General features: G+C 38.9%; 1 protein-coding gene across 3 annotated transcripts in view; it reads right to left on the bottom strand.

Annotated features, from left to right (window-relative positions):
• PREX1 (phosphatidylinositol-3,4,5-trisphosphate dependent Rac exchange factor 1) overlaps positions 1–14227 on the bottom strand; it is a 239229-nt gene that overhangs the window by 106598 nt on the left and 118404 nt on the right. For all 3 annotated transcript variants that reach the window (XM_039351244.1, XM_039351245.1, XM_039351246.1), the window contains 2 exons: positions 12298–12402; positions 9136–9237 (listed from right to left, as the gene is read on the bottom strand). In XM_039351244.1, the coding sequence (XP_039207178.1) occupies positions 9136–9237; positions 12298–12402 (207 nt within the window). The remainder of the gene's footprint in view (positions 1–9135; positions 9238–12297; positions 12403–14227) is intronic.

The following is a 14227-nucleotide window of genomic DNA, read 5'->3' as shown; positions in this document are numbered from 1 at the left end:
GCTCTTCTCTGTACTCTAGTTTCTAGAGTACAGTAACATTTTGAAATGTTACTGTCAAATAGATTAGACATTAATGGTGAGATAGACTTAAAACAGGTATATGTGTATGTATGTATCTATACGTATGAAAGTATGTATATGCATATACATACATACACAATTAGACACACACATACACAAAAGTAGTTCTCACTTATGGATCACTCATTCAGTAACTGTTTGAAGTTACAACAGTGCTGAAGGAGACTTATGACCACTCCTCAAAGTTGCATCACCATCTTCATATAATCATGATTCACACACTTGGCCACTAATGTGCATTTATGATGGCTTCAGTGTCCCAGGGTCAATTGCCATTTGTGACCTTCACAGCCAGTTTCCGACAAGCAAAGTTAATGGAAAACCCAGCAGGAAATCTCAAGACATGATATGTGATGTGATACTTACTGGCCCACAGTGAATCACTTAGTGCCCGCAATTGGAACTGATGTCGTAAGTCAACATGGTTACATCATGTCATGCTTAACAACTATGCCTCTTAGTGATAGAGTTACTGGTCTCTATTACGTTTGGTAAGTGAGGAGTACCAGTAGAAGCATATCAGTTTTTCAAAAAGATCCTTTTGAGAGGTCGTCTGATTGTTATCTCAGGTGCTCTCTTCTTTAAAATACAAAATGCAACTATCATGATTCATTAACATGGATTACTCTTGTCCTTCTGGGCAAATGGTAAATTAAGCAACTTTCCTTTCATCTTTTCTTTCTCACCTTAAATGACTGAGTGAACTCTCCTTGAATATTTCTTAAGTGATCATTAATCTTTTGTAGATTGCAAAAAACAGTGGCTAGTACAGTGGTTCTCAACCTGTGGGTCGGGACCCCATTTGGGGTCGAACGATCATTTCACGGGGGTCGCCAAACAAGGCTGTCTGCCATTTTTTCCCCCTTTTCTTTGGCCATGCCCCTGACACCCGGTGATGTATAAGTGGTTGGGGGTCACCACAACATGGGGAACTGTATTATGGGGTCTCAGCATTAGAAAGGTTGAGAACCACTGGGCTAGTAACAGACACACCAAGTTGAATTACCTTTTTCATACCTAAAAAGGTAACAAAAATATTCAACTCTATTTTTCTACATACAGAGCCAGATTCTACTCACACTTTAAATACTATCAGCAGCATACTGAGAGGTTGTACAGGCTGAACTTGAGCTAAGCCTGCCAAATCATGGAAAAGATATCACAATCCATCAACACAACAGATGTACACTACTTTGCATGTGACTATCCTTCTGTCTTTACAGCATATATAACATTTTTGGTTTGGTTTAAGCAAGCATCCATGCTGCCCTTGGTTTCTTCATTTAATACTGATGAAACTGATATTCTTGCTATTTTGCAAAAATCCACAAGTATCTTGAACCAATTACAGAATCTGTTAGATAGCATTCTAGCAAAACTTATCCCCTCTTGAGCTTTTAATTAAATTCTTCCCTTTAAGCTTATAATAGGAACACTGAAAGCCTGAAGTTATCTTCCCTCCCCCACCCTATCTTGACAGATAGACTTTGCCTTTTCATCAACAAAATAAATCCAGCACTTCAAAATTAGGTACAAAATTATTTCTAAGTCTGTTTCTAAGTACGAGTTCCAGCTTGAATACAAATTTGGTTTAAGGACAGAATTGGGATTTTCATCCATTCCATTCTTGTTGTATCCTTAAATCAACCCTCAGTTGTGCTGGAAGATCCCATCTTGTGCCAGAGAAAGAGTCAACTGTCAATCCAATCAGCTTCTATACAAGGAACGAAGTCCCTCCAGTGCAAATGACTGTTGTCTTGTTAAAGAGAAAGGGTTAGCACCAGGAACAAGTATTGTGCAGTGAAGAAGGCAAACACAGAGAAATGAACACATGAAAGGCAGCATTAGAACTGCATCGGGAACAAAATGCACAAACCACTTCAGTCTGAGCCAGTGGTGGCAAACCTATGGCACAGGTGCCAGAGGCGGCACTCTGAGCCCTCTCTGTGGGCACATGTGCCATTCCTTCAGCCTCGCCTCCTCCTCTCTAGCAGCCTCCCTGAAGGAGAGTCGCCCTCGAGTGTGGCCCACACGGAGCAGCACAGCCAAGGACATAGCAGCCAGGCAGCGTAGACAAGACTCTGCCCTCACATCCCATCATGCATTTGATGCTGCAGGGCGCGGGCAGAGGATGTGGCCGCCATAGCGCTGCTGGGCTGCCTGAGCAATCTGCGGTGGGCCCTGGAGGCGGTGAGTGGTCCTGTGGGGAGGCGGCGTGAGGGATGGGGCAGAGCGGGGGCGGGGTAGGAGGGTGGAGCAGGGTGGGACCAGGTTTTGGGCATTCGGTCTCTAAAAGGTTCACCATCACTGGTCTGAGCAATCATTTCTGGGGAATGTTCAGCTTCATATTGTAGTTACAGGGGCAAGACATCCAAAAGCAGCCTTCGTAGGGATTAAGAGAAATTCTGAGAAAAAATATTGTGATAAAGAAATGTTGGACCTGATATTAAAACAAGGAAAATAATTTGTTCCTAAGCTCTAACCCCGATACCAGGTTGAACATTGAGCTAATAATGTGCCATAGATCTGCCTTTAGAGGCCTGAGAGCTAAAAGTGTTTTAAATACAGAGGGAATTACCACAACTGAAATATCAGCATTCACTATTGAATGGGTACCATAAATTCTATAGGAGACCTTTTAGTTTATCCTGTAAATAAACAAGTCCATGGGAAGTAATTCACTCACACAGTCTAACATGCACAGAAAAAGCAACGTTCTTCTTACAGACTCTGTATTTTGGGCCTCTTGGCCAAAAAGCAAGAGGGATTGTGGTTCTTTACATCATTCTATATTCATACTTGTTCTATACATGCATGAACAATATACTATCTGAAGCTGCAAATTTGTATAGGTATACCTCAACTTACAATCATTCATTTAGCACCCTTTAGAAATTACAGAGGCACTCGAAAAAGATGACTTATGACTGGTTCTCATACTTAAAACAGTCACATGTGCTTGGCAACTGATGTATCTTTATGACAGTTGTGGGATTCCAGGGCCTTGTGATTGCCATTTGTGACTTCCCAGCCACCTTCCAAGAAGCAAAGTTGATAAGGGAAGCTGGATTTATTAATGACCATGTAACTCACATAACAACTGCAGTAATTCACTTAAGAACTGTGACAAAAAAGGTTGTAACTTTGGGCACAACTCATTCAACAACTGCCTTACTTAGCAATAGAAATTCTGGTCTCAATTGTGGTTGTAAGTTGAGGACTTCCTATATATCTGAATTATAGAATCTTAAGCTTATATTTCCCAAACAAAAAAACTGCCACTTTTGAAGCCCATGAATTATCCCATTTCATCTAATGCCAGCAGCTTCCTAAAAAAAAGCAAATAGCAAAATACAATATAACCTACAATATTGTGAAAAAAAATAAGGCAAGCATGCAAAGGGAAGCTCAAACGTACTTCCTAGAAGAAAGGATGTTGTTCCGTTGAAACTTGCTTTGTTTTTATATGAGTATCTTGTTGCTACCCACTGACTTTTTTCTACAGCAAGCTAATAATCTTTATTTACTCACTTTGAGAGCAGAGCACATTTTTTTTCTGCAAAAATCTACTAATATCCATATAAAATCATTCTCTTGCTCCCTGCTGCTTGCATTTTGTGCCACTGCCTTGGGTAGTATTTCTGCACAATACAAAACTGCTTTTCCATTGAATCATGTTACTTCTTCCAAATTATACAATGAATAAGCCAATATTATTTTATTACAGTGAAATAATTGTCTTTTGCAGAGCTGAAAGCACATAGCTGTCAATTTTCCTACCAGAGCTTTAGGTTTGGGAAGGCTGACATTTTAGCACCTTAGCATCTAGCTAATTAGCACTATCCTGTCTTTTTTTACACAATCCCAGGAAAAGATAAAGGGTACTTGGCCAGATTTCCATCACAACGCTTATCTCTATTGATTTCTGACACCTACCATCATGAAAGGTGGCAAGTATTGCAAGTGTTTTGCATTTTCTTTCAAGTAAATCTGGAGTCTGGTAATTCAGTTTTTACCTCTAGGTGATCCTTTCTTAGGAATAGAGGAAACTCCCTGCCTAGGCTACAGCCTGTAATTATCAAATGCCCTTTCAAGTGGTTCATACAGCTGGCAGGCATGGAAACCAAAATAATACAGCCTTGAGCTGCAGCCAGATAGTACCTGAAAATCTAAGATGCAAATAAATGAAAGCAACTATCCATAATCCTTTTGCCAAACAACCATCAGTCTGTTGATTCCAAAGATGTGTTGTGTTACTATGACCTACATATCCCATTAACTTAGAGGACAAGAAAGCAGAGAGAAATGCTATTAAGCTCCACCCTGAGGATGAGATTTATGTGTAACCACATTGCTTCCAATTCATTCTAATCCCTCATTTTATTCACAGAATTTGTCCTCTCTTAGTGGAATACACTAATTCAGTGCCCAGAGGTTGAAGCATATAACAGCTGCCTCACTGATGAATTCAACAATTAAAAGCACAGTCGTCTTACAGCACTAAGTATATGCTAGGAAAAGCATTTAGTAAATAGCTTAAATACACGGATTGTACAAGGTTACTATAAATTCCCCAACCATCAAACTATACTAATACCAAAATTTTTAAACATTTATTGCAACTCAAAATATGCTTAATGTCTAAGAATTGACTCAGGCATTATACTTAGCATAAGTTAAGTTTCTTATCCCGTCCTCTAAAACTGTAATCAAAGGCACAGAATGAATTGTGCCAGCTAAAACTCACACTAGTGATATTCACATGTGACTAAGCCATCATGCAATGATCCTGTTCACCCTGGATGATACAGTTGATTTATAATCATAATAAAAAAAGATTGAGTGCAGGATGTTTCATTAAAATGATGATTCCTTATAAGGATTTCAGCCACAAAGTTTACCTTAACATTCAATTGGGCCCACATTTTGCAGTTGTTTAGAGGATACAAGTTTGAAGAAAATAAATTAAAAAAGAAACTCAATATAAATTTGAATACTGTTTCCCCTCAATCATCATAACTTTATAATCATATTAAAATATACCTACCCCTTAAATCTGTTTTTTCTCCTCTCTGATTTCCATCTTTTTTCTATTTTTTTCCTGAATTCACATCCCATTCAATCTTTCCTCTTCTTTGACATTTATGCCACCTATTCTGAAACTCTTTTCCCTAATCTGATAATATAATGTTTCTCCTCAATGGGACAGCCACAATCATAATCGAAAAGGAAAGAGTGCCTTGTGATGAAAGATGCCAAAACAAATTTACTTCAAAGCCGCATATGCTCATGTTTTAGTAAAAAAGCAAAGGTGGATATAATTACTGCAACTCAACTAAAAATTTGAGGTATTTATCAGTGACAAAGTCTATGATCAGTTTACCTATATGGCTCTTTCAAGTGCTGCTCAAGTCTTCTTAAAGTACATTTCAAAAACCCTGCAGTGCTCTCTGTCTTTTTGGTTCTTGATTCTTAAACTGGGGCCAGAGATTTCAAAATACTATCTTTTAACAAGCTTTCAGATAGAGAATGCCTTTATAAAAAAATGCCACAATGCCACCCTGCAATCTATGAGCACTGATGTGTTCAGGAATCCTCTTTTTTAACATAATAATAGTTTTCAAGATCTGAAACCGAATATGGAAAACTGGAGGCTAGGAATAATTCTGCCACCAATTAAGTTGTCCTGAAATAAAGATAAAGGATTCCCCTGTCCAGAACTCTAGGGGGTGATGTTCATCTCCTTTTCCTAGCCAAAGGAGCCAGCGAGGAAGTTGTCTAAAGCAGGGCTTTTCAACCAGTGGTACGGGTACCACCTGTGATACATTGGCACCTAGCAGGTAGTACGCAACCATCCTAGAAAAGTGGTAGTGGGGGAGGGGAATGAGCTGAACTGGTGGCAGCACCGCACAAGCCTGAGCGAGAGATGGCTGGAGCTGCAGGGCTGTCACTGCTCAGCGGAAGCGCCTGGATCAGTGCCGCTTTCCAGCTGATCAGCGCTTCTTCTGGGCTGTCAGAGCTCAGTGGAAGCGCCAGGATCAGCGCCAGGCTCCAGCTGGAACTCAGTGCTGATCCTGGCATTTCTGCTGAGCCCTAAGAAGCACCAGGAATGTGCTGGAATGTTGCTTTATCTCCAGGGTCTTGTGATTTACATTCAGATGTGTGGCAACTGATTCATATTTATGACAGTCACAATGACCCAGGGTCATGTGAAGTGACCAAAACCTGCTGCAACCACCCAGCAGATGGGGGGAATAAAAACCACCCCACCCTCACTTCCAATCCTCAACAGAAATGCTCACAACAATGGAAACCTCGGACAGGAGGAAGAGCACCGCCAGGTGGGCAGGCAGGTGTCTTGCTCAGCTGTGGCTTGGGGGGCACTTTTTTCAGTGCCATTGTAACTTCAAACAGTCACTAAGCGAACTGTTATAAGTTGAGGACTACCTGTACTTCTCACTTTTTTCCTTTTTGGAGGGCGGGGTCATCAAGTTTTTGACACCTTGCTAGGTGACTGGTGTTACTCGGATGTTGCCGTATCCTAAAAGTGGTACAATGGGTGAAAAGGTTGAAAAGCCCTGGTCTAAAGACATTTTCGTAAATCAAGACACTTGGAACACTGTTACCTTCTCACTGAATTGGTATCTGTTTAATTACTTGCATTTGTATGCTTTCAAACTGCTAGGTGAGCAGGAGTTGGAGAAAGAGAGGATGCTCACACCATCATGCAGTGCTTCCAGTCAACAAGCCCAGCATCTTAACTGCTAGGTCATGGCGCCCCCTTGTCCTGAAGTAATGTGCATTAAATCTAAAGCTGAATCCACATTAAGCAAATTCTGCTTGACCTGTGATTAATTGTATGACTTTGGGAGGAGAGGAAAGATATCTGTATCAATGGGGAAATTTACCATTGTAAGATGAAAAAATATAAAATTTGTTAATATAACATCTATAGTGACTCTGGTTTAGTTCACATGTAACTGGATGCAGCAGTAATTATACAATAGAAGATGCCTTATTTGCTACCTAACATAATTGATTTTCTGAAAAAAAAGAAACAACAACATCTATTCTAGAAGTCATCTAGATGTTGAGTCATAGCAACTGGACTTCTTTTCTTGTTCGATCAAAAAGTTTCACAGCTTATCCAAGTAGCTTCCTCAACCTATTCTAGAATCTCTTTTCTTGATGCACTTGAGACAGTCTAAAGTTCTTCAGCTTCCATTATTTGAAATTTGAGGTTAAGACCCAGACTTGTCCTTTAGAAAGGTGGAAGAGCATCATGAGCGAATTCAAGAGGCAGAGGCATAGATTAATAAATAACTGGTAAAAGTGAGCAAGGCTTGAATTAAGAGTAAGTAATAATTAAATTAATATAATTATTCTTCCATACATTAATTTTTTTTTCTTCCACCATAGTAAAAATTACAGTTTGGCAGCAACTAACTGTATTCACACAATTTGCTTAAGCAGATCAGTTCAAGATTTATTTTGCATAACATAAGAAGCTTGCTCAGCTGTAACTTTAATTATATATTTTTTGACTTAACATGTTATATGAACCTAACATGTTTGGTTATCGTTATATGTACTGTATGAATCCAGGTTACAGGAAAATTTAACAAGGCTAAATAAGGTTTCGTGAAAGCAACACCTTTCTGCTACCAATTCTGCTCTTCTGCTTTTCATCAATTCTATACAGTCTCATCAATACAACTGAAAGCCAACCAAGCAAACCACATCAATGTGGATGTTTAAGGAAGTGAAACATAGTCTGGAATGAATTCTGGGCACTTTTATCAAATACCAACTTCCTTGGCGTATTTATCCTATTCTACAGGCTTTGAGAAGACTCCCAAGTGTCAGCCATAATCCCAGAGCACATCCATGAAATAAACAAGCCCTCCCTTCCTGCTTAGCCTTGACCCAAAGATTATTTTGGGCCTCTTGCAAAAATTCAAGCAGCAGTTTAAAACAAACTAATTTTTAACAGTCTGACTCATAGACTTAGGTATGTAAAACGGGATTAAGATTTTTGGACTTTTGAAGCATTGCCCTATCTCAAGTATCTCAAGTTATTAGCACTAAGATATATATTTTTTACTAAAAGGTCAATCCTGTTCTCTATTTGCAAAGGCATGTTTGCATATTTCTCTTGTACACTTATCCCCATTCTGACCTTGTCCACCAATTCAAATTCATACAATATTGCTGAATTACACATTTATAGTGTACAGCCCAAACTTTAATAATTAAGTTTTGTATCAGAATTTTTTTTCTCCTCATATATCATAATGGTTTCTTCCTTTACCCTGTTGGCATATGTGCATTTATTTACATGTTCTTTGTCTGTACGAGAATATTTGACATTGTTTGATAATAACTATGGGTTTATCATTTTTAATAGTTCATATATTGATTGATCTTATATTAATGTTTTGTCTCATCTGTTACAAGCTAGGTAGTATCAGAAGAGTATAGGAAATATACAGTAGATAAATAGATAAATGTAATAAACAGGCAGTTCACTATCTTGCTTTCCCAAATTCATGGTACAATTTCAAATGAATGAATGGCAAAAGGACAGAATAGTGTGGCAAAACAAATATATAAACTAAAACCAATCCTTTAAATTTTTATTCCTAAGAATCTACTTTGATAGTACCATTTTTCAAATGAAATATTTCTTTTCTTCAGAGTGGTATACTTATGCTTTCTATTTAAACAAGTAACATTGCCATTTAAACTTACTAAGATATATTTTTACACTGTGGAATACTGGAGTATAAGTATGACTCAAATTTAGTTCAAAACAACAAATCCACAATGCCTCAAGTCATTCAATGTAAAATAATTAGGAATGAAACAACTAAATACCATGTTACCTTTGGGAATCAATCTATAGTAAGCCATGCAAATGGTTTTTATTGTATTCAAGTTTTATAAGTAGCCTCTAAGTAAGTGGAACTTTTCATGCAATGAAGAAAACTGAAAAACTACAAGACAAGGATCCAAGAACATAGCTATCAGGACAAAGTCTTCATTTGGTGTTACCTTGAGGAGAAGTGGGTATTTGCATATCCTCTGTATTGGAGTTAGGAGATAACCTTCAAGTGGAATGTCTGTAGTCTTTCTACCTCCCAAAAGCATGCAACTCTGCAACCAGAAAAGAATAAGAATATTGCATTTCACTCAAAACGGCTCAATATATCATGGTAATGAATAACATTTTGTAGAGCTAGTTATTTGTAGAGTCCTATACGATGATGGACTAAGAAAATATAAAAATCATTTCAAAGTATAGAGAAAAGGGAATATTTTATTTATTAAAAAATATATAGCCTGCGTTTCTTTAATAGGACTCAAGATAATACTTTCAGCAACACTCCCCAACCTTTCCTGCAGACTGGCAGTGGTGGGTGGCAGCAGGCGGGAAGGGAAAGGGGATAATTTCCTGCATGCACCCGCCCCTTGCATAAATGGATCTTCATACTTGCATGCCACTGGCACGGCCCAGTTCACAACAGGCCGCAGGCCAGTACCAGGCCACGGACCAAGGCTTGAGGACCCCTGATATACAGGGTTCCCAGAAAACCTCCCAACCAAGCACTGCTCAAGGCTGAGGCTTCATTGCAATCTAACACAATTTTCACTAAAAATTCTAAAGTCAACATAGTACAACACAAAAGCATCTGGACAGCCATGTATATTTTATCCAAATAGCCATCCCATTCACAGATAAAATGAACAGCTCAGCTGGCATGCATATTTTTAGGAATGAAATATTCTAACATTTAGATTCTTAGCCAACATGATGGTATCTGCAAACAAATACATCCATATATTTGCATTCCTAATCAACATATCACTACCATCACTATAGGCATTAAGCAACCCAGAACATGTGTCCTTGTAAATGCTAAGCTACTTACTAAACATTACATATATTCTTATCTAGGCTTAATTTCTAGCATATATTGCTAGCGTTGCAGACAATAGCCAACATTCATCTCCATATACATGGAAAAAAATTCATAAATCAAGCTTATTCACGTTTACATTTTATATTTCTCTAAATCAGAGGTTCTCAAACTCTGCAGTATCATAACTCCTTACAATTATAAATACAGATTCCACAGTGCCCCTTAGTGTAATGCTATACACTTCTTTAACACATGGGTGTCTGCAACAGGAGAATGTGAAGGGAATGATAGTACTTGAATGTTGGCATCATCACACAAATGCAGAAAGTTACATATTTATGTCAAACATTGGGATGCAAATATATAACGGGCATTTAGGAGATGACATTTTCCACATGTGCTATTATTTCAGCATCACTGTAATTTGTAGCAGGTGTTACTGCTGTGGCATTTTACAATATAATTATTTTTATTTTGTTCCAAGAAATCTCTACATCTTTCATTATGTTCATTTTCCAGTTAAGGTTTTTAAGGTTTCACCTACACTTCAGACTGTATACCTCTGGGTTACGTTTTCATTAAATTAGGGCAAGAAGGCATCCAGGAAGGGAAGTTGGTTATTAGCTTCTGTTTCCATGGTGAACTGTATTTTGGGGTGTAGGCTGTGGAGGTGTATGAGGAAGTTGTCCAGTTTTTCTTTCCCATGTGGCCAGATTATGAAGGTGTCGTCTACGTATCTGAGCCAGAGTTTGGGTTTGTGATCCGATTTTCCTAGAGCTTGGGTTTCAAAGTGTTCCATGTAGAGGTTTGCAATGACAGGTGAGAGGGGTGATCCCATGGGTGCTCCTTCTGTTTGTCTGTATTTTTGTCTGTTGTAGATGAAGTATGTGTTGGATAGGCGGTGGTTGGTCAGATCTAAGATGTGTTTGGGGGGGTTATATTTGTTTTGGATAGCTGTCAAGGCTTCTTTGATAGGCACTTGGGTGAAGAGGGATATGACATCAAAGCTCACGAGTAGGTCGCTGGGCTGTAAGTTTTGTTTCTTTATGATCTCTATAAACTGGAATGAGTTTTTTACATGTGAGGTGATGGATTCTGCATAGGGCTGTAGTTGTTTGGCGAGAAATTTGGCTAGGTTTTGTAGAGGTGATCCTATGGAGCTGACTATAGGTCTGAGTGGGGTTCCTTCTTTGTGTATCTTGGGGAGACCATAGAGTTTGGGGCATCTGGATGATTTCTCTCTGTGAATGATTCTTTGCTGGATCTCTTCGCTAATGGGGGAGGCTTTTATTTTGGATCTGGTGGTTTTTTCCAGGTAGGTGGTGGGATCTGTATTTAGGGGTTTGTATGTGGAGTCTTGGAGTAGGTTGGGTAATTTGGTTTGGTAGTCAGATGTGTTCATAACCACCGTGGCGTTGCCCTTGTCTGCTGGTAGGATTATTATGCTGGTGTCTTCTTTCAGGTTACGTATGCTGTCTGTTCCTCTTTGGGTACGTTGCTTTTGGGTGGCTTACTGGTGCAGAGGATGTTGGTGATTTCAAGTCTGATTCTGTTAGCGTCGTCGGGGTTGATTTTGGTCAGGCTGGTTTCAACTCCATATATAATGGTTTCAGTGGGGATGTTGGGAGCGACTGCAAAGTTGAATCCTTTGAAAAGGACATTGGTTTCCGCTTTGGTGAGGATCCTCTCTCTCTCTCTCTCTCTCTCTCTCTCTCTCTCTCTCTCTCTCTCTCTCTCTCTCTCTCTCTCTCTCTCTCTCTCTCTCACACACACACACACACACACATGTTTTATATGCATTTTAATATGTAAGCTTTAATAATAGTTTATGTTCAGTATGCTTTAATAAGTGATTTAGCTTCAACTGATTGAAGCAGCATAGAAGCATAATAATAAACTCAATAACGCAATCTGTTCAGTGTATGCCTTCTGATTAGAGATGCTAAAACTTCCTCCCTCCACACATGTGACAGTACAAGAGGAGGCCAGGAAACAACATTTCTTCATTCTTAATCCATCCCCATAGAACAGTTTAGCCCCAGAGATCTGGATGGCTCAATCCCTGATGGTTTTCAAGAAAATAATTAAAACAGAATTGGTCTTTAACGCTTTTAATTGCTAGTGCTGCTGAGACCAAATGTCAAGGGAACAGTATTATTTACAGGTTTTTTTAACGGAAATCTTTTCCATTGCGTTTTACCACAGTCTGGGGCATTTATGACTCTACTTTTCTTTTGAGTGTTGGAGTTGGCTTGTCCATAACAAAGAAATTTATAGTACCGTTGATCCTTACCAATAGGAATGCTCTCACAGGAGGGATCTTGTTCAGTTCCATCAAAAGCCGGAGTGCTTTTTCATGGTTGCTGCAATACTCCTCATATACAATGAATTTGTCTTTCTGTGAGAATGAGAAAAGAAATTTATGTTAATTAAAGCTTTCTACTATTATTGGTATCTTATTTCAAATCAATGTAAGTTAAACTTTCCATCAAAGCAGTATAAATATGTTTATCATGGGGTATGCATTGCAGCACAAACATTGGTAATGTTACTTGTAATACTGAGTTCACACATCATTACATCAGTGTGTATCATTTAATCTGGCAGGGAAGGCGTATTATGGATTCTACCAAACAAGACCTGTGTTTAGTAAGTTCTGTGAGAGTTAGGGTTAGGCTCTGTGAGGTGGGCCTTCTCTGCTGTGGCACCCTTCTTGTGGAACATTCTCAACCTGAAGTTGGGCTCACTCCTTTCCTGCTAAAGTTAACAAGGCTAAAAAGTTAACAAAGCAGAGGAAGTGCCCTCAAGCACCAACCATTCCCAAGGCTGCATTGGCAGAGAAAGGTCTTAACACTCTTCCAGAATGCCAGAAAAATGGGGGTTTGCCACTTCAGGGAATAAGATGTTCCAAAGCAGGGAAACAATGGCAGAGAAGCTCTCTTCCTGGATCCCACCAAAAACGTAACTTGAACTGACAAGATACACAGTATACTACTGTCTGACCAGGTGAAATAGGTTGATGTAACTGAGATGAGAGGATTCCTCACATAACCTGGTCTCATACCATGAAGGGTTTTAAAGGTGATCCTTGAATTGGATCCAGAAGCAAACTGGTGTTATATGCCCAATCCTAGGGGTGCCCAGAGCTGCTTGCATTCTGGACCAGCTGCAGCTTCCGGATACTCTTCAAGAGCATATTGCAGTAGCCCATTTGGGCAGCAGTGGGTATGGAACGAACTGCCTCTTCATAAGTCCATGTAGGTCGATCCACATTGTGCTAGGATCCACTGGTCTAAATCATAATGCAACCCATTTTACAGTATAGGATTAGAACTAGACCCTTCTATAAATCTGGAACATATTTTCCCATCCTTGTTTGTAATTTGAATTAGAACTAAAGACCTGAATCAGAAGAAGAAACTACAAGCAGAGGTCAAAAATATATATATTTCACAAGAGAGCAGACAGCTAAATTTGTATCATAATCCTACATAATCTTAATACCCATGCTTTGTGGGAAGATAGAAATGGTAGTACAATGTCTGGAGGGCATCAGGTTGAAGACTGCTTTAGGATATATCCTAATACAGGTCAATAAAGCCCCAATGCCTGATGGAGTACACATAGGAATTTATACAAGGAAAACATTATAAAACTTAGTTCTTTAGTATTGTTGCCATTAATATCACTGAGCTCGTTGCAGCTGACCTTATGCTTGAGAAATAGCATTCAGTGTTGTTTTGTTGATTTTGATTGCAGCTCTGTGACACTGGCCATATTTTTAGAGATTATATTTAGATCATGACATCTCCTGGCAAACCACAGTTCAATATATTCGATAATTATAAAGATGCCAGAGGGCTTTCATCATGTCTTACCAGCTGTCCTTCATGCACAAGACCACAAGAATGAAAGCCACGCTTTAAAATTACTTAGTGCTTTAAGTATTTAATTTACTTTCTGAGTGACACTGAGGTTTCTTCATAGGATGAGGAAACTATCAGTTACATAATTAGAGACACTACCCTCAGAGAAATGAACCTGCATAATCAAGCATATTATGATCACTGATTGCAACTCTTTAAAAATAGATCTTTTCTTGCTCAGCAAATTCTTTCAGTAGGCTACCCTGTAACTTAAGACCACCACACATATTACCACATTACTAAAGTCACTGGATGAACTCCTGCTTTATGTATGTGACGGTCATGTATAATTGCAAT

The sequence above is a fragment of the Crotalus tigris genome, unplaced genomic scaffold (genome assembly GCF_016545835.1).
Source record: "Crotalus tigris isolate CLP2741 ecotype Arizona unplaced genomic scaffold, ASM1654583v1 scf7180000018371.15429387391:27106975, whole genome shotgun sequence".
In the NCBI taxonomy this organism is placed as follows: Eukaryota; Metazoa; Chordata; class Lepidosauria; order Squamata; family Viperidae; genus Crotalus; species Crotalus tigris.
The sequence above is the reverse complement of the archived record's forward strand: the minus strand, read 5'-3'. Positions and strand labels throughout refer to the sequence as shown.